The following is an 18,975-nucleotide window of genomic DNA, read 5'->3' on the forward strand; positions in this document are numbered from 1 at the left end:
GGGGGGGGGGTACCAGAACAACCAGTTTTACCAGAGACTTTCTAATGAGGAGATACAGCACTCAAAAAATCCTCCATAGTAATGCATGGGGTTAGTCAGTTGTATACAAAATATCACAACCCTTCCGCAGCAAAACGTTGACATGTGAATACATTGAGCCAATCATGTGGTGTGTTGTAAAATACATTGAGTGCCATCGTGCCAATCATCTGTTGTGATCTCGCTGCTGGAGCAAGATTGGTGTTGTGAAGCCTTACGCACACGCATTTCTGCCGAAATAGATGCACGATAAGTGCCCAAAAAGTTTTGCAATATGGCCGCCGAGTGGAGTGGAGGTACTTGCCTGAAAAGGACTTTGGTCCTAGCTCGAGTTGCTGCAGCCAGCAGCTAAGGCAGCCATGTTCATGCTCCTAGTGTGTAGCGCTGTAGCTGCAGCAACTCGAGCTAGGTAAAACCGATTGTTTCAGTTTTGTTCATACCGACAGTACTCGGTGACGTTGAGAAATGGAGATCTATGTGAAAAATCACCGGAGTTCTCCTTTAAGTTTGAGCAGTAGTTGATTTTCAAAGTTAGTTGCACTCATCCTTGCGTCGCTTTGCAATGAACAGTAATCCAGCACAGCTGAAAAGCCCCTCACAAGGCAGCTGAGGCAGGCAGGCTAATGTTGAGTTGCAGAGAGTTTTTTTATATTTGGAAATGAGCAGAAGGTTCAGCAGATTAAAGGGGCGTCGAACTAGGGGGGAGAGTGGGAAGTATAGGGCCCCAATGGAGGAGAGGGCCCTTGAAAAGTGGAATACAGGGGGCACAACATTTTCACCAGGCATTAATAACTCAGGTAATCCACACATAAAAAATCCAAACAACTCCATAAGTAGTCATGTGTAATGAAGTGGAATAACACAGGGAAAAAGTATTGAACAAGCTAAGAAAAAGCACTAAGGCAAGGAAAGGGAAGGAACGAGCATGGAATCTGTAAGTAGTTAGAGTAGTTATCCTTTCTATCTGTGCAAATTAATATAAGCTTGGTTAGTAGCCTACATATTGATGGGCTATAAAAAGGTTTTTCATTACCAAGGTGTCACACAAGAAACATTTCATGATGGATAAAAGCAAAAAGCTCTCCCAAGACCTTTGCAACCTTATTGTTGCAAAACATATCGATGAAACTGGTTACAGATGCATTTCAAAACTTCAGAATCTTCAGTAAGCAGCATGGGAGCCATTATCTGCAAGTGGAAGAAACATCACTGCATCATCAACCGGCCACGCAATATTTCTGACCAGGGAGTCAGAAGGATAGTCAATTCCAAGAGCCAAGGACCACTCGGAGAAAGCTCCAGAAAGACTTGAAGGCAGCCAATTCAATTAAATTCAATTAAACAGTTCTGGAAGTAACTAAATATCAGGATTCACAAGAGGGACCCCTGGAATCTGTTTAGAACAATGGACCAAAATCACACCTGATACTGTGACTAATACCTTTTGTCATACAGGAAATGTCTTGAAGCTGTCTAAAGGCTTTTCCACAAAGTATTGAAGAAATTTCAGTAGGCACGTTCAATACTTTTTTCCTGTGTCATTCCACTTTAATACACATAACTCTTATGTTTTGGATTTTTTATATGTGTGTTAATATAATGTGTGGTGAACATTTCGAATAGACTCACTGGAAGTTTAAGTTAATTACTGAAAATATGACTATATGTCCACCATATATTTATTTTACCTGAATATTTTAACTTCAAAATTAAATGTCAAAATGAATGTCAGACGAAATTTAAAGTTTGACTGACTGGATTTTGTATACAAAACAGTGAAAACTGTCTAAGGTCACTCTCACTCTCCCTTGCTAAAGAGCTAAATGGTTTAGTCCGCCTTCACGATTCATAAGGTAGTCTATCTTTTGTTTATTTAGTTGAGCATCGCTAGTAGTGGACCGCTAATTGTTGTGCTGCTGGTGCAATGTCTTTCTCCAAGAAAGCCAAGTCAGGTTATTAAAAAGAGAGACATCAAAACGAGGGGAAACAACTGCTAATAAACTTCTTTCCAAAGAAAGGTAAGCACAAACGTCAAAACACGAAATCCCATGGTGTTTGCTTGAATATCTCCGCTATCATTAGTGCTAAAACGAACTGAGACAACCCATTGAAATAGCGGGAAATACACTTTCATAGGTTAGGCTACACATGTAATCTGATGTATTTTGTGATCCAGCTCCATCTCCCATCACTTTCAGAAAGACTGCATGGCGCCAGCTTGATTCATGTCCTGTTGTAGGCTACATGCTGATCATTATCACTAGGCTAGTGGTTTAGGGCGGGATTACTTTTCTCTCCCTTTCTGTTTTCGTTAGTCTTAACTTTTTTTGTTTACTCAAGTAACGGATGGGATTTTAGATGTAGCGAAGTACAATACTTCGCTCAAAATGTAATGAAGTAAAATTTAAAATACCAATTTTATAAACTACTTAAAAAATACAAAATACACAGAAAAACTACTCAATACAGTAACGTGAGTAAATGTATTTCGTTACTTTCCACCTCTGCCCATGCATATGAACAGAATATCTGTGTGGTTGAGTGAGGGGTGTGGGTTGTGGGGGGTAGGATATGACGATAGCACAGGTAGAGGCAGGTAGTGCACAGCGCATCAGAGAGGCCATCATGACCATCGTTGTAAATAAAGTTGTTTTTCTATGTACACAGGCAGTTGTGAACTCGTATGCAATTTATTGCATGATGTGTACGTAAACAAGCCTGAATGTACACAAAGCGCACATTTAGACTAAAGTCACGTAAATGTGAATACTTGAAGTTGAAATACATATTTGACTAGTTTGCAGGAGCACACAAAAGTCATCTGAATATCTTATTATCATTTAGGCTGCCATTCAAGGAAATGCAAATGGCCTATAAGAACCTCTATGCCAGGCACAGAATTGATGGGTTAGTTAGCAGGTGCATAGCCACACGCATGGCAATGGCTGGTGCCTTTTGTAGGATACACACCTGCTAACTACAGCTCATCAAATGTGTGCCTGGCATGGAGGTTCATATAGGTTATTTGTATTTCAGCCTCCTGCAAATTAGTCAAATATGTATGTGCATGTGCATGTGCATTTAAGTAGCCTATTTGAAGCAAGGTCCAGATGGCCAGCGTGACAAGTTAAAGGCGCTCTACAGTAAGCAATGTTACGCAGTTTCTAAGCTAAAACATGTTTTGTCACATACAGCAAACACCACCTCACCATCGGCTAGCTGCCTATGTCCTGAATATACTGTGAAAAAACACCGTCTCTATGGACAGCCCAGGCTCCCAAAACGACAATAAAAACAACCTGATCCAGTCTGTACCATAAAAACCAAACGCTGTTGCACGGGAGGGAGGGGGAGGGAGTAGTGAGCTAACTCTCTGTTTTGTTTGAACGTCAACAGAAGTGACGTTACCCGACATCACTTAGAGCACCTTTAAGCATTTTCTTTGTTTCATTTTATTTGACTAGGCTTATTCATTGTCAACCCGACGTCCTGTGACAAGCCTTATGGCAATGAATATTTTCTGTTTTATTTGACAAGGCGTTATTCATTCTCAACACAATGTCTTGTAAATCGTAAATCAGGTTTATAGGCCAAGTATAGTTGCATATACAAGGAATTTGGTCTCACACAGAGCACACAGTGAGGTGAAGCACACATTAATCCGGAGCAGTGAGCTGCCTGCTACAGCGTCGCTCGTGGAGCAGTGAGGGTTTAGGTGCCTTGCTCAAGGGCACTTCAGCCGTGGATGTTGTTTCATTATGTTCTGTCTCTATCTGGACTATACATAATGGACGATTAAATCAGTCTTGCTTACTTGAACTTTATTGTATGTGTGCAGTCATCATCTCTCAACTCTCTGCCTAGGTAACGTTATCAGAACTGCTCCGCGGGTCCTATTGTTACACCCACATTTTTTCCTACTTGTCGGGATTCGAACCGGCAACCCTTCGTAGCCCGAAGCCCTAACCTGTAGGCCACAGCTGCCCCATAGTGACATTAAGCATTATGGCAACTGATATTTTCTTCGTTTTATTTGGCTAGGCCTTATTCATTCTCAACTAATATTGTTCTCAGCAGCTGTCCGTCCAAAATACTAGGAGGGGAGCAGTGTAAGAGCCGCTTTTGGAGTTCCAAATGTCAGGATATGTTGTTCAGATATAGGGCCCAACATCTTGATATGCACAGAACAGGCGGACCTGCACCTATGTCTGAAAGCAGCTAGAGAGAGATGTGTGAGTGTGAGTAAGAGAGTGGAGGAGGGGGAGAACGTTCCTGTGTATGTACGTGCCATTTCTGGTGACACTGCCATGCTGCGACACTGTATTTATATAGTTAGGAATGAGGATGAATGTGTGTGTGTGTGTGTGTGTGTGTGTGTGTAGGTAATACTTACTAGGTATGTATATGTTTCTAGCCATATCTATCCCTTTATCATAATGTGACACACATACACAGGGGCACACACACACACACACACACACACACACACACACACACACACACACACAGACACACACACACAAATACATGCACATTGTGTAACATGCTTCATACCCCCTCCCTTCCTCCCTCCCTCTCTCACCCTTTCTTTTTTCTCTGCAATCAGAAGTGTAGCCATTGCAAATAAAAATTAAGGACCTTGAACAGTAAAGCCAGTACCTCTGCAGCTGGAGCTGATTATCATGAAAATGTCTACACACACACACACACACACACACACACACACATATGGCCAATTCAATGATTTATGAGTGGAAGAAAATATGCACTGAAAATGATTGAAGAGCGTAAATGTGTGTGTGGGTGTGTTTGGGTGTGTGTGTGGGTGTGTGTGCTTGTGTGGGTGTGTGTGTGTGTGGGTGTGTTTGGGTGTGTGTGTCAGTGTGTGTGGGTGTCACTGACTACTTGTGTGTGAGTGTTGACTGTTGAGATTAAATAAATATGACAGAGTGTGTGTTATTACCAACCCCACTCTCACTTGTGCCACATTGCTAGTGTGTGTGTGTGTGTGTCTGTGTGTGTGTGTGTGTGTGTGCGTCCATAATGGATCATTATTGAAGAACATTGTAATGTAATTTGAAGCAAACTAAACAACTGAAGTGGATAGCTGCAGTGATTTTGGCAATGATGACTAAACACTGATTATGTATCTTCACGCAAGGATTTTTACGAGAGAGGAAAGACGTTTAAGGACAACAAGGCATTAAATCTGTGTGTGTGTGTGTGTGTGTGTGTGTGTGTGTGGTTATTGAGATACCAGCCCAATCCCAAGGCCCCAGGGGTGAATTCACACACATGCACACACTCTCCCCATGCGCCTTGTTAGCACTAATTAACATACCCAAAACATCTTCATGTTCTATTTGATGGGACTGCGATTTGTCTTACTGCTCAGAGAGAATGTGTGTGTGGATGTGTGTGTGCGTGTGTGTTTTAACACCTGTCTGAGAGTGAGAGAGAACACAACAAAAACAACTTAGCGAAAGTGAGGAGTGTCTTAACACCTGTCCGTAATGCCTCTAGGACAATGTGTGTTTGTGTGTGTGTGTATGCGTGCGTGTGTGTGTGTTAACACCTGTCCGAGATGCCTCTAGGACATGTTGTCTGTGTCTTTGCCAAAATCAACCCTGTCATTTCATTAAGAGGAAAGTAAATAATGGAATTTCTGAGGTGATGAGTTGGTGCCAAAGATATTGGACCTTTTGAAAGGAACTTTTGAGAAGTGAAGTCTTAAAGATTCCAGGTAATGATGTCATCATTACCTAATCAATGGCACACTCCCCCTTGTGTGTGTGTGTGTGTGTGTGTGTGTGTGCATGAGTGCATATTATGTGTGTGTCTGTGTGTACTTAATGGCAGTTCTTAATCATGTGTAATGGTCACTTAAGAGGCCAGCTATGGGGACAAACATTAATGCATGTAGAACTCATAGTAACTTCAGGCCAGAGAACTGAGGAACAAGAGAGAGGGAGGAGAGAAAAGAGAGAGAAAGAAAGAAAGAAAGAGAAAGAAAGAGAAAGAAAGAAAGGATGACGTAAAGTTACAGTAAATTGTTTCCTGCGGGAACCCAGAAAAATGTTCTTTAAAGAACAAGGTGACACTTTGTGTCCTCTCCTCTCTATCCCTGGTTCCTTCTCTTTCTATTTCTTCCTCTCCCTCTCCCTTTTTCTCTCTCTCCCCCTCTCTCTCTTCCTCTTCATTTCCCAAAAGGAGTGTAATTTAGGCCATCCTTCACAACACCCAACTCACCCCCCCCCCCCCCTCTCTCTCTGTCTTTTTTTCTCTCCCCCCTCTCTCTCTTCCCTCTCTCCATCTCTCTTTCTCCCTTGCGCGCGCTTTCTCGCTCACTTTCTTCTAGCTCCCTGTGTCCCTGGAGAAGAAACTTTGCAATGCTAATTCTTCACAGCTGGACAGCATTTCTCTATCACTCCATCCTACTCTCCCTCTTTCTATCTTTCTTTTTCTCACTCTATCTCTTCCTTTCGTTCTTGGGGAGAGGGGTGTGAAGAAGCCATATGGAAACAGACGCACAGACAAGTTTTTGTGAGAAATGCATAACTTCCATCTGTGAGCCTGTGAAAGTGTATGTGTGTGTGTGTGTGTGTGTGTGTGTGTGTGTGTGTGTGTGGTGTGTGTGTGTGTGCATGTAAGTAAGCTCGTGAAAGAGAGAGCGAGAGAGTGCATGCATGAAAGAACATTTGTGTGTGTGGATGTGTGTGTGTGTGTGTGTGGTGTGTGTGTGTGTGCATGTAAGTAAGCTCGTGAAAGAGAGAGCGAGAGAGTGCATGCATGAAAGAACATTTGTGTCTGTGGATGTGTGTGTGTGTGTGTGTGTGTGTGTGTGTGTGTGTGTGTGTGTGTTGTGTTCTCACATGTATCCCTGTGTGTATTAGCATGGGATTGTGTCACTGCTTCTTGTTCTGCATCTGTTTTAACACCCTGGTTTCTTGTCCCAACCAGTGAAAAATCCCACACACCCACAAAGCTCTCTGAGAGAATACACTAGTAGACACTAACAACAGCTCTATTAGACACTAGTAGACACAAACAACAGCTCTATTAGACACAAACAACAGCTTTACAAACAGCTCTATTAGACACAAACAACAGCTCTATTAGACACTAACAGCAGCTCTAGTAGACACAAACAATAGCTCTATTAGACACTAACAAGTCTATTAGACACAAACAACAGCTCTTTTAGACACAAACGACAGCTCTATTAGACACTAACAGCAGCTCTATTAGACACTAACAACTCTATTAGACACAAATAACAGCTCTATTAGACACTAACAGCAGCTCTATTAGACACAAACAACAGCTCTATTAGACACTAACAACTCTATTAGACACAAACAACAGCTCTATTAGACACTAACAACAGCTCTATTAGACACTAACAGCAGCTCTATTAGACACTAACAACAGCTCTATTAGACACTAACAACAACTCTTATTAGTTTGTTAGCAGAGAGCAGATGACTGCGCAGTGTGTGCTAAGAATGAAAGAAGGGCTTTTGTCACCTGCAGCTATACCTGGAGAAATCAACTGTATTTGCACCTTTGCTCTTTTTATCTGTTTCATCACTCAATTGATCAATCAATCAAACAATCAATCAATAAACCAACCACTCAGCCACCCATCAATTTGTGAATGATTTTCATTTTGACCCCTGACTTCTGAAACACTTAGTTTTATAAATGTTTTATATTAAATATTTATTATTATTATTTAATATTATTTATATTATAATTTTATCAAGCTCTTGCTGCTCCTTCTCAGGTGGATGTTCTGAAAGTCGACATGGAGAGCGCAGAGTGGAAGATTCTAGAGAACCTGGTTCTGGAGGGAGTACTGAGTTCCGTGGGCCAGCTGCTTCTGGAGGTCCACCTGCACTGGGCCGGGTTCGAGGTGGGCGGGGAGGACTCTGACGTGGTCCGCTATTGGTTCAGTCTGCTGAAGGAGGTGGAGCTTGCTCACTTCAGCCTGTTCCACAGCTGGTCCGACCCCAACAAGCCCCGCCTCTTTTTGCACCGGAACCTATGGAACACCAGCAGTGTGTTTCGGCTAGGCTGGGTTAACACCCGATGGAAGCCACGCTGACCAATCAGATGGATGGTCTGTAGACTATATCCAATAGGAGCAGAGAAGGAAGAGAATGTGAGTTTCCCTAGGAACACCAAAAGACCCAGGAGTAACCACTACTTCCAGGAACAATGTGTGACCAGTCAGTGAACTCACATGGACACTAGATAAGTCCATCCTAGAATGGACGAGCTGTGTGCAAAATGAACATTTTGTTGGAGAGTCTGTGAACATTTATTAAAATGTCTGGTCTTAACAGGGTGAAAACGTCTCAGAGAAAACTGTTCTCAAGGAAAAGACTTTGACGGTAAAAACCACTTGCATATCTAACCTTACCAACACTAAGCTGTCAGACTCAAACACAAACATACACACATAATGCTCTCCTGATGTAGGAAAGTGCAACACACACATACACACAAAATACTCTCCTGCTGTAGGAAAGTGCTATCTGTTGGATGGACTGCATCTAAACCCGTAAGAGAGAGCTAATCTCTTATTTGTGGGCTTGGCTCATCATGTTTAGGAATTAGGCTAATACTGGCCGCAGGCTGGAAACGTGACAGGCTCTCCATCTGATTTCTGTATTTATGTCTAATGTCCTGTCCCTGGCGGAGCACTGCACACTTAAGCCCTGTAGGATCCTTAAAAACGCTGAGTCATGTTTCACCCACCTGATACCTGACACTCACTGGCCCACTTATGGGTGAGGAGATACATGACTGGACAAGGTACATTAACACTCAACCTCCTCTCCCTCCGTCCTTCCTACACACACACATACACACGTTCACTCACACACACACAGTGTTGTCAGGTCAGTAAGCATAATCAATACTGGCAGTACACACCAATGGTGAAGACAGATATGGCAGGACACGACTCATTTATTCCCACTAACACAAAAAGTAGTACACACTAGTACACACACACACACACACACACAAAATTACAAATTTTGGAGAGCCGAACGACGGAAATTTGGCTTAGTCCCCCCTGTATATAAGAACATAATCTGTTTTGCTGTAGAAGGCGAACAGCCATGTTCAGCAATCAGTGAAAATGATGAAGAAACTAGGCAGGAGGGAGAAATGGTGACACACTTACAGCAGCATGTGATGCAGGGGGAATTTTCCATAAAGCTAATATCACTGGACAGGCTGCAGCAGGATCTGACCCCGTTCTGGCAGGTTCGTGTGAGATCTGGACCAGATCACACCCAGACTGTTTCCATTCAACTTTTTAACGCAATTTTGTTTAACCGATTGAAATAGAAAATCGTTAGAAGAAATGCGTTCCATTGTGAGCTGTTCACATCTCATCCTGTGATAGAGTATCCATTTTTAATTCACAATGACACAGCAGATGCAAACACCCACGCCACAAAACAATAAAAAGGGTCATGTTGAATACATTACATAGTGCTATACCAGACCTTCAGGGCCCACATCGACAATGTCAGAGACTTCACTCTCTCAATGGTAAGTCAGAGTAGCACCAAAATTGTGGTGCTCGGACCATTGACATGGCTCGATAGCAACCATGGCATTTTCTTTAGCCACATTTTCATTAATGATCTTAAAATGTTGGATGTTGAGTTGTCTGTGCCGGGTCTGTGTAGGTAGGGGGTCAATGGGTCAGCAGTGTCCTGTGAGTTAGTCTGGTGTGAAGGAGAGGAAGGAACCAAACAACTTTTGTATGAACTGTGAATGCATGTTGAAAATAGCAAACTGCTAACTGCCAAATAAAGTTATAATGTACAGATCAACACACACGGAACAAGTCTGGTCGATTGGAATTGCTTAGCTTCTAACACGCTTTCACAGCCTCTTGCACTGACATCTGAGTAATGTTTCAAGTGTGACATCTTGTCAAGCACATTTATGACAACGTGGCAGAGAGGGCCTCAAGCTGTCCCAAGATGTAGGGTTGAAAAACGCAGCAAAACCAAACCAGTCTGAGCCTCACTTTCAGTGCTTCATGGGAATAACCCAGAGAGGATGTGGTTGAGCATAATCATTTGAGCCTATGTGTTTGAGCATAATCATTTGAGCCTATGTGGTTGAGCAAGTGTGTGTGTATTTGATATAATAGGGAGAAGAAAGAGCAAATCTCTCCCACAGACAGACTGTGAATGACAGTAAAATGTCAAATCCATTTTAGCCAGAACTTTGGCCTTTCCACTTACACACACACGCACACACACACACACACACACACAGAGCTCTTCCCCTTTATAATCCTGGTGCGTCACCATCTCGCAGATGTGTTCTGGAACACTCTTAAACACGACACACACACACAATCTGGACGCATTTTCTGGAGGATAAAAATACCCTTCTAAGAGGAAGTAAACAAACTCTGTGTGTCTGTCAGAGAGAGAGAGAGAGAGAGAAAGAAAGAGAGAAAAAAAGGGAGAGATGAGTCCATCTTAAAGTGAGATTGATTGAGGTTGACTTTTCTGTTGGGGAAGCAGGAGCTGGAAACAATCCATCTGATTTCAGTTTTCAGACCATCAAATGAATTAAAGTGAATCAGCCAAACATTCTGAGGTCTGCTGTGGCCACAGAGAAACGAGTGTGAAGTGTACATTTTCACCGGGGGAAAATATTCTGTCATAAATCCAGAGTTACACAGTCATTGCAAGTCCAGAAGATTTCCCATTTTTAAACAGGTCTGACAGCGTATCCTGACACGTTTCAAGGGCTGTTCCCCCCGTCTGGTTCATGTTGGAAGTACTGTCAACTGGCTGGCTACTGTGTGCTTCTGCTTGCTCTACACACTCCACACGCCTTCTTCATTTTCAAGTGGAGTGCTTTTGGGGATTTCTGTCAAAATGAAAATGTTTTGGTTTACATGGCACTAAATATTGGCAGAACAAAAACATGTCAATATTTGTGAAGTATTTGGTTAATAAGGGCTTAACAGAGACAATACCTTTTCAGGTATTTCAAATCCATCACCATTTCCAGGTAAAATGACAGAAACCTTCTCAAACTCTGAGGTATTCACACATTCCCCCAACAATCATTCATTTGCTTATTTTCGACATAAAAACAGGCTATTTTATTCAGTTGGGCAATGTCAATGTGACCAATCACTTTGCACAGTATGTGCATGTTGGTATTAATCCAAACACTATGGAATCGAGGAATCTATCACACTTCAAAAAAACAAAAAACAATTAATCTGGTCTATTTTATATTGACTGATTGATATTGATAGTCATTCATGTCACGGTACATTTAGAGTGGGATATTAATCTGCCAAGCACCACGAGCTATGTCAAGCATGACAGTTAATACTGTGATACCCTAAAGATGAGCAAGGAATGTATATTTGAATTAGGAGACTGAAGTGAGAATTACACCAGCAGCACCATGGAGCATTTGGTTGATAATCAGATTGGACATGCGTCAACAGGACAATGGCATCTCAACAGCTCTTGGCCAGATAACACTTAACTATCAAATCAGCTCTGGATCCAGCCAAGACGAAGCAATCAGTATACAGATTCAGATATGCAAGCAAGCACACACACCCACACAGATCACTCAATAATTAGAAATAGTCTGGAACACCTTGGCCTTGAGAACAGCATCCAAATATAGGCTCTTCTGTAAAAAAATCATCCAGAGCAGTCTCCTACTTTCAATGAGCAACCTACAATATGGGCTGACTGAAAGCACTTAGAAAAGTGCTCTCTTGTCTAAAGCCATGCTGGAGACTTCAAAGCCATGCTGGAGACACTGTGATGTGTCTTCATAAAACTCTGAAAACAAAATAATCCAGACCGCTAGTTATTCTGCTTCTCAAACACAGACCAAGTTCAAACAAGCGCAGAGCACACAGTAAACCGATATCTCAGTGGAATATACTGTTAAGACTAACTGTGAATTGACCTCTTATCTGTGTGTGTGTGTGTGCTGACGAGGCTGACCTTTGGGTGTCTGTCTCTCGCACACGAAAGCAGAACACGTATTCGTGGTCTGGCCATGTCCATGATGTAAACCTGAGGTAGGAGATGTAAATATTGTCTCCATGCTGCCATGGATTCTCTCCACACAAAGGACAATGTGGTGTTTACGTGTGGTGTTTACGTGTGGTGTTTACGTGTGGTGTTGCGCAGGACCTCGGGGCAGGTGTGTCAAATCTTCCATGCAAGTACGTCTGGTGAAGACGTTCCCATTTTCACTGTGAAACATCTTCATTATGATTTATTAAGGTGGTCTTTCCCTTTTTAAATGCACAAATGTAATCATTTTATTCTCCTTTATAAGGATGGGGTAATGGCGACAGATGTGTTTGTGTGTGTGTGTTTGTGTGACAGTAACACCAAAAGCTGCTTATTAAGGTAAATGTACAAAATGTTTTATTGGCATAAGCAGAGTCCAGTCTGGTTGTGTGTGTGTGTGTGTGTGTGTGTGTGTGTGTGTGTGTGTGTGTGTGTGTGTGTGTGTCATCTGAGGACAGGAGAGACTGTGAATTTAGACCGTGATCAGCTGCTGTTTGAAGAGAAAATAAAACAGATAAAAAATAAAACAAAAACATCCAAACAAGACAAAACCCTAAAAATAGCCTTTTCCCCCTCCTCCTCCAACTCCTCCCCTCCGCACACGCGTTTGTGTGTTTGTTTGTGTTTGTGTGTGTGTGTGGCCGATGGAGAGGAAGAGACGAGGGGGTAAAATTAACTACAGACTACAGAACTGGATGCCAGCCCTGTAAACCCCTCTGACTTTAGACTCCAGAGAGGGCACCATGGGACCGAGAGAACAGGAGGAACCACAGGACCGAGAGAACAGGAGAATGGAAGAGAGGAACCAGGAGCAGTAAATGAGAGGAGTGAGCCAAAACAGGGACAGACTAAAGGCCAGTAAGGTGGGCTGAGCGGAGGAGGATAAATAAAAACCAGGCTCCTGGCTAGGGGGCACCTGCTAGAGGATGCCATGACCAATAAAACAAAACAGAAAGTCTCCTTATGCAAATCAATCTCTGTTTCTCATCATAGTCCTCCGCAGCCTTTTCTTTCACTTTCTGTGCTCTTCTCCTTATCCCCCTTTCTCTCTTCATCCATCCGTAGCCTTCTTTCTTTTTTTTCTTTCTCTCTCCCTTTCTTTCGTTCCCACCATCCTCGACGTCTCCCTCCTCGTCTAGTCCCAGAGTTTGATCTGTCCGTCCCAGCCGCAGGTGATGACCTTGGAGGTCTCGTGGGGGTGCCACAGGGCGCTGATGCACACCTTGTCGTGCGCTTTGATGCGGTGGTACAGCTTGGTGGTCTTCCAGTCCCAGATGTTCAGCTTCCCGTCCGCATCACCCGACACCACATAACTGCAGCACACGGAGAGAGGGGGGGGAGAGAGAGGAGAGAGAGATAGAAGGGAGGGAGAGAGAGAGATAGAAGGAGAGAGAGAGGGAGAGATAGGAGGGAGGGACAGAGAGATAGAAGGAGGGAGGGAGAGAGGGGAAAGAGAGAGAAATAGAAGGAGGGAGGGAGAGAGAGAGAGAGAGAGAGAGAAGGAGGGAAGGAGAGAGAGAGATCGAAGAAGAGAGAGAGGGAGGGAGAGAGAGACAGAGATAGATAGATAGATAGATAGATAGATAGATAGATAGATAGATAGATAGATAGATAGATAGATAGATAGATAGATAGATAGATAGATAGAGGAAGGTGGAAAGAGTAGAGTGAAAAAAGAGAAGGCAGAGTTGAAAGAGGGAGACAAGATAGAGATTGAGAGGATAGTAGACGACAAAGGATGGAATGAGTTGGCAAAGGTAGAGAGGGAATTGAGAGAGATTGAAGGAGCGACAGAAGGTAGGATATGGAGTAAGGGATAATGAGGAGAGACAGATTGAAAGAGAGAGAGAGTGAGTCAATTGGCAAGGTTAACAAAACCTGACAAGCATTTAAATCTTACAGTTTAAGAGAAAGCAAACTAATAAAGCCTATAGAAGATGTGGGTTAAGAGAAAGCAAACTAATAAACCCTATACAAGATGTGGGTTAAGAGAAAGCAAACTAATAAATCCTATAGTGGATGTGGGTGCGTCCCTCATCATCTCATGGAACGGTCAGAACTTTATTAGTTCCCCACTCTGCTGAACGCCATGGCAACGAGCCCTGGCCCACGCGGTGAGAGTTGCACCCTCGGAACCCTGCTTTCCCAATTACAGCAATTAGTCCCTCAATTAAGACAGCGGAGACAATCAGAGCACAGGGCTTTCAGCCCAGTCCATTAGCACTGTTTGATATCAGTCGCCAGGCCCCAGTCAAAACAAACCACATCCGCTGAGCACTGCTGGATACGCCCTCATACACACAGGCTCTCACACACACACACACAGGGAAATACCCACTTAAGTGGCACTGTGTGTGTGTGTGTGTGTGTGTGTGTGTGTGTCCAGTGCTTAAGGATAATAACATATAAAGGTTATACTTCACATAAAAAATAATTTGGGTGTGTGCAATCTACTTTTTATTTGGACATGGTTCAGGCTTTAAAACACAGACAATTTCTGAGCTTGAATTATCAGGCATTTTTGAAGATGTCATAGGCCTTATGAACACTTATTATAGCTGTCTAATATTAGCGATAACGTTAGCGATAATAATAGCGTTAACATTCACAACATTATAAGAAAACATGCTGCTACACTGCTATGCTAATTTACTTGTTTTTTTACTCGTTTGGGATATTTCATTCTCAAAGTTTCAACTATCCCACCTATGACATCCCTATCTTTCCAGCTGACATTTTAGACGCACCCGCGCTTGCACACACTTTCACTTTAGAATGGCGTGAATGACTGAGGGATGAGAACCGTGAACACAAGTTTCAAAATAAAAGCAATAGTTTCTTTTTTTTCTAAGACGCATATTTTCCCCTTGGGATCTACAATATCATGGTCTCTACCGAAATTAATTGATGTTACGGTTTCCATTAAATTTACCAAAGGCAAAAATAAGACCTGAATGAAATTCAAGACTTTGTAAACAAAATTCAATACTTTTAAGGCCTTAATTTGACAATATTAAATCTAAGACTTTTTCAAATCTTTTAAGAACCCACTGGTACCCTGAAATTACACAAGGCCCGTAAATCAGCACTTTACATACAAACTCATACACATACACACACACACACACTTATCCACAACGCACTGATACAGATGGGGCGTCAACCGGCACGAGAGACCACAAAGTCACGAGAGACCACACACACACACACACACACACACACACACACACACACACACACACACACGTACCTCATGTCGGGGGAGAAGTCCACTTGGCAGGCGTACCCTGCCACCATGTGTCCCTTGAAGATCTTCTTCTTGTTGAGCCGGAAGCGGTTCTGGGCGCCGAAAATCAGGATCTGGTTGTCCATGGACTGGCAGGCCAGCCACTTCCCTGCAGATACACACACACCCATGCACAGAGTTACACACACACACGTAGACAGCCACACATGCAGGGACGCGCACACAAACACACACGCATGCACATAGAGATGTATACAGACACACACACACACAAAGAAATAAGAGAATTAGGACAAATGCGGACATGCAGTTTAAATATGGGTGTGTATTCAATCACGTCTGATTCAATGGGTTTCCCTCCACAGTAAATCTTAGTGTGTGTGTGTGTGTGTGTGTGTGTACATGTGTTCACCAGAGAAAGGGTGTGTGCAAGACTGGAGATTTGTTTTATGGGGCTTGCAAAACACAATTGAGAAAGTATCTGAGACTCAGTGTTTGTGTGTGTGGATGTGAGAAGAGTGTGGATGCACGTGTGCCAGGGGCCTGTGTGTGAGTAAGAGAAAGAGAGTGTAAGAGAGAGAGAAAAAAGAAAGAGAGAGAGAGGACAAAGGGAATAAGAGAGAGCTGGTGTGTGTGTGTGTGTGTGTGTGTGGGTGTAAGCTTACCATTGGGTGAGAGTGTAACAGCTGGCATAGAGTGCATGCTGGGGCTCGGCGATGTACTTGAAGTCCACAGGAATGTCCCTGAAAAAGCGCACACACACACACAGTCAACAACTGCACAATAGAGGTCTGCGCGGGACATTTTTAGTCCCGCTCCCGCCCGCATCTGTAACACGATGTCCCGCTCCCGCCCGCTAAAGCCCGCATGCAGGAGGGATAGCCTATTCAGCTTTTCTTTCTGTCTCACGAAAGGAGCACACACACCTGAGAAAGACTCCAGATGTCAGTTTCTTGGTTCTGAATGTAGGCTAACAACTGAAGTAGGCCTAGTCTGGTGCCCTCTTCCTCTGTCATGCTTTCGATTTTTGACAATGAGCAGCAGGAACAAATTGAACCCACGTAAACGACAATATAGGCTATAGGCCTGCTATCCGTCAGTTATGCTTAAACCCCGTTTTTTAATGCTGCCTAACAGAACATCCAGCTGAACTATAGTTATGAACAGTACTTTAATCATTTCCATATTTAATTTTACGCACATATGTAATTTGCGGGAGTGCAGTGAATCATCGGTTTGTCCCGCACCCGCGAACGCACCTCTCTCATCCCGCCTGCTCCCGCAAAGAGCTTTTTAAAAAGTTGTCCCGCGCCGCACTCTTTTGCGTCGGGACCCGTGGGTCTACCGCGGGAGTGCAGACCTCTACTGCACAATACCATGCAAGCCCAAATCTGCATACACTACAGAGTAGAGTTTAGACCAGGCACAAAAATACTCCTTTCTTATCACCACACAGAACATGGTAGCCACACTAGGGGCCGGATAATAGCGGCTAAGGGATCCTGATATACATTAGCATTTGGGGTGCATCAAGGTGCCTGCACAACTGCTATCCAGACATCTCTCCCTATTAGTTCCGGAGCCATCCCTTAGTTTGTGTGTATGTGTGTGTATACATAATGCATCTATGTGTGTGTGTGTGTGTGCATATTATATCTGTGTGTGTGTGTGTGTGTACGTGAGAGAGAATCCTCATTCTTTCGAAGATATTAGGTATAATGATGCTGTGGTCGTGTGATTTATCAGGAGTACTGGGCTTTCATACAGCCTGATGTCACGAGAGAGGGGGGGGGGGGGGGGGGGGGGGGGAGATGGAGTTAATAAGAAATGGAGCTAATGGTTCACTAAGCCTTCCGTGTGTGTGTGTGTGCGCGCACATGCATTCAGCTGTTGTCTGCCTAATCCCTCTTCTCCATGGGAAAGCAGTTAATGGGCCCATACATACATTTGCTCAATTCCCATCCGTATACAGATACACACACACACGCCAACACACACACACACACACACACACACACACACACACACACACACACACACACAGAAATATAGCTTGGTAAAGCAGGCGGATGCCATCTGTGGTAGAAGGGACAGTAAAGCCCTAAACTGGCACTCACTCAGAGAACCATCACACACACACACATACACACACACACCGACATGCACACAGACACGCACACCCTAAGCCCAGCAGGTTTTCTGGGCCCACAAGGCTAGTGAGGTCTGTTGCAGTGTGGCCCACTGATGCTGGCAACCATCTTCAATTACCCAAACAGGACAAAGAGGAGGACCCGGCATCACGAAAACACTCAGCCAATCAGCTTAGCAATCAGTACACCACACACACACACATAATTACAAGAATCAAAAACATTGCATCATGGGTATTTTGTTTTCTGTTTTGTAATTCTTGGGCACTGCACAGAAACTTCAGCAAAACAAGCTAGCGCTCCGTCTGTATTTAACAAGTCAGGCTGAGGCCAGTGAACCACATCTGACCCAAACGATCCAGGCTACAGCTGACATACACACTTGGAACATGCTCTTCACACACTTCATACGCTACACCGCCTTTGCTGTGATTGCAGTGTTTCCCATACATTGACTTATTTGTGGCGGCCCACCACAATATCAACACTGACCACCACACAATGATTTTCCAGGTTGTACTACTTCATAACCACGCTGCGCTAATTTGTTAAAAAACTGTTGCATTCAAGTTAATTCTGCAAACCTACCACCACAAATAGGTTTTATTGGCAAAAATTGGAACCGGAGTCTGTCCAGTAGGGGGGTGTGCTTTTTGGAACCTGAGGATGCAAAGTAAACAGAAACTCATTCATCCTCACGCCCAGGTCATGGTCAAGGTCAAGCTGAGGGTCATCAGTTCAAAACACAAGAGAACACACACACACACACACACACACACACACACACACACACACACACACACACACACACACACAGAGAGATGGAAATCAGATCGGCACTATGATGCAAGCCTCAGAGAAAATGTCCTCACGTAAACATGCCCGAGATAATCTTCACAAAGAGCAAACCAGCAGTGTTGTGTTTTGGGGACAGGGAGGGATCGGTTCCTTACAAAATTTCTCTTTAAGTTCCTTTTCTATATACCGGTATACTTTTAACTTCTTCCCATATATACTTGTACACTTACAACAATACGCCTGTACTTGCCTTCATTCTCCTCTGGCTCCCTAGCTCTCTCCTTCACTCCATTTCAAGGCCAGTGGTCATATATATTTTTTTGTGAAAAAAAGTCCTTAGTATTCTTTTTTGGGTTTATTTTCTCATTTGGAAGAGAACGTTTCGACCTTGCAGTCTTCCTCAGATTCACTTAAAAAAACTTGACTTTTTTTGTTCAGCACTTGGGATGTGCACAAAGTCTCCTTGCCCAGTGGTCAACCAAATGAAAAGGAGCAAATTTCTATTTCTCTCTTCCACTCTCTCTCCAAGCAAATGTTGAAACATATGGCCAACCAAATAAGCAAAAAATGAAAGCGCACATAGCCCCACTCCTCTCCCACCCCTCTCCCCGTCTGAAGGCATATGTTTCAAACATAA

The 18,975-nt window shown here is 43.4% G+C and overlaps 2 protein-coding genes across 2 annotated transcripts in view; one reads left to right on the forward strand and one right to left on the reverse strand.

The window, feature by feature from the left end:
* LOC121700847 (methyltransferase-like protein 24) overlaps positions 1-9,902 on the forward strand; it is a 14,984-nt gene extending 5,082 nt beyond the window's left edge. Inside the window, exons 4-5 of the mRNA XM_042084066.1 lie at positions 7,826-8,161; positions 8,199-9,902. Coding sequence (XP_041940000.1) covers positions 7,826-8,146 — 321 coding nt within the window. The 3' untranslated portion in view covers positions 8,147-8,161; positions 8,199-9,902. The remainder of the gene's footprint in view (positions 1-7,825; positions 8,162-8,198) is intronic.
* A 2,575-nt stretch (positions 9,903-12,477) lies between these two features.
* LOC121700848 (pre-mRNA-processing factor 17-like) lies at positions 12,478-16,150 on the reverse strand. The gene is made up of 3 exons (XM_042084067.1): positions 16,056-16,150; positions 15,394-15,538; positions 12,478-13,456 (listed from the first exon to the last, which is right to left on the reverse strand). Exons 1-3 carry the CDS (start codon positions 16,090-16,092, stop codon positions 13,279-13,281), a joined length of 360 nt encoding a protein of 119 aa, XP_041940001.1. The 5' UTR covers positions 16,093-16,150; the 3' UTR covers positions 12,478-13,278.
* Positions 16,151-18,975: the final 2,825 nt, after the last annotated feature.

Source organism: Alosa sapidissima, unplaced genomic scaffold, assembly GCF_018492685.1.
Source record: "Alosa sapidissima isolate fAloSap1 unplaced genomic scaffold, fAloSap1.pri scaffold_430_ctg1, whole genome shotgun sequence".
Classification (NCBI taxonomy): domain Eukaryota; kingdom Metazoa; phylum Chordata; class Actinopteri; order Clupeiformes; family Clupeidae; genus Alosa; species Alosa sapidissima.

Coding starts and splice junctions, on each gene's coding strand:
- LOC121700848 (XM_042084067.1), bottom strand. CDS start 16,092: ATGCACTCTATGCCAGCTGTTACACTCTCACCCAATG. Junction 15,539..16,055: donor TGTTACACTCTCACCCAATG/GTAAGCTTACAC, acceptor GTGTATCTGCAG/GGAAGTGGCTGGCCTGCCAG. Junction 13,457..15,393: donor GACTTCTCCCCCGACATGAG/GTACGTGTGTGT, acceptor CGTGTGCTGCAG/TTATGTGGTGTCGGGTGATG.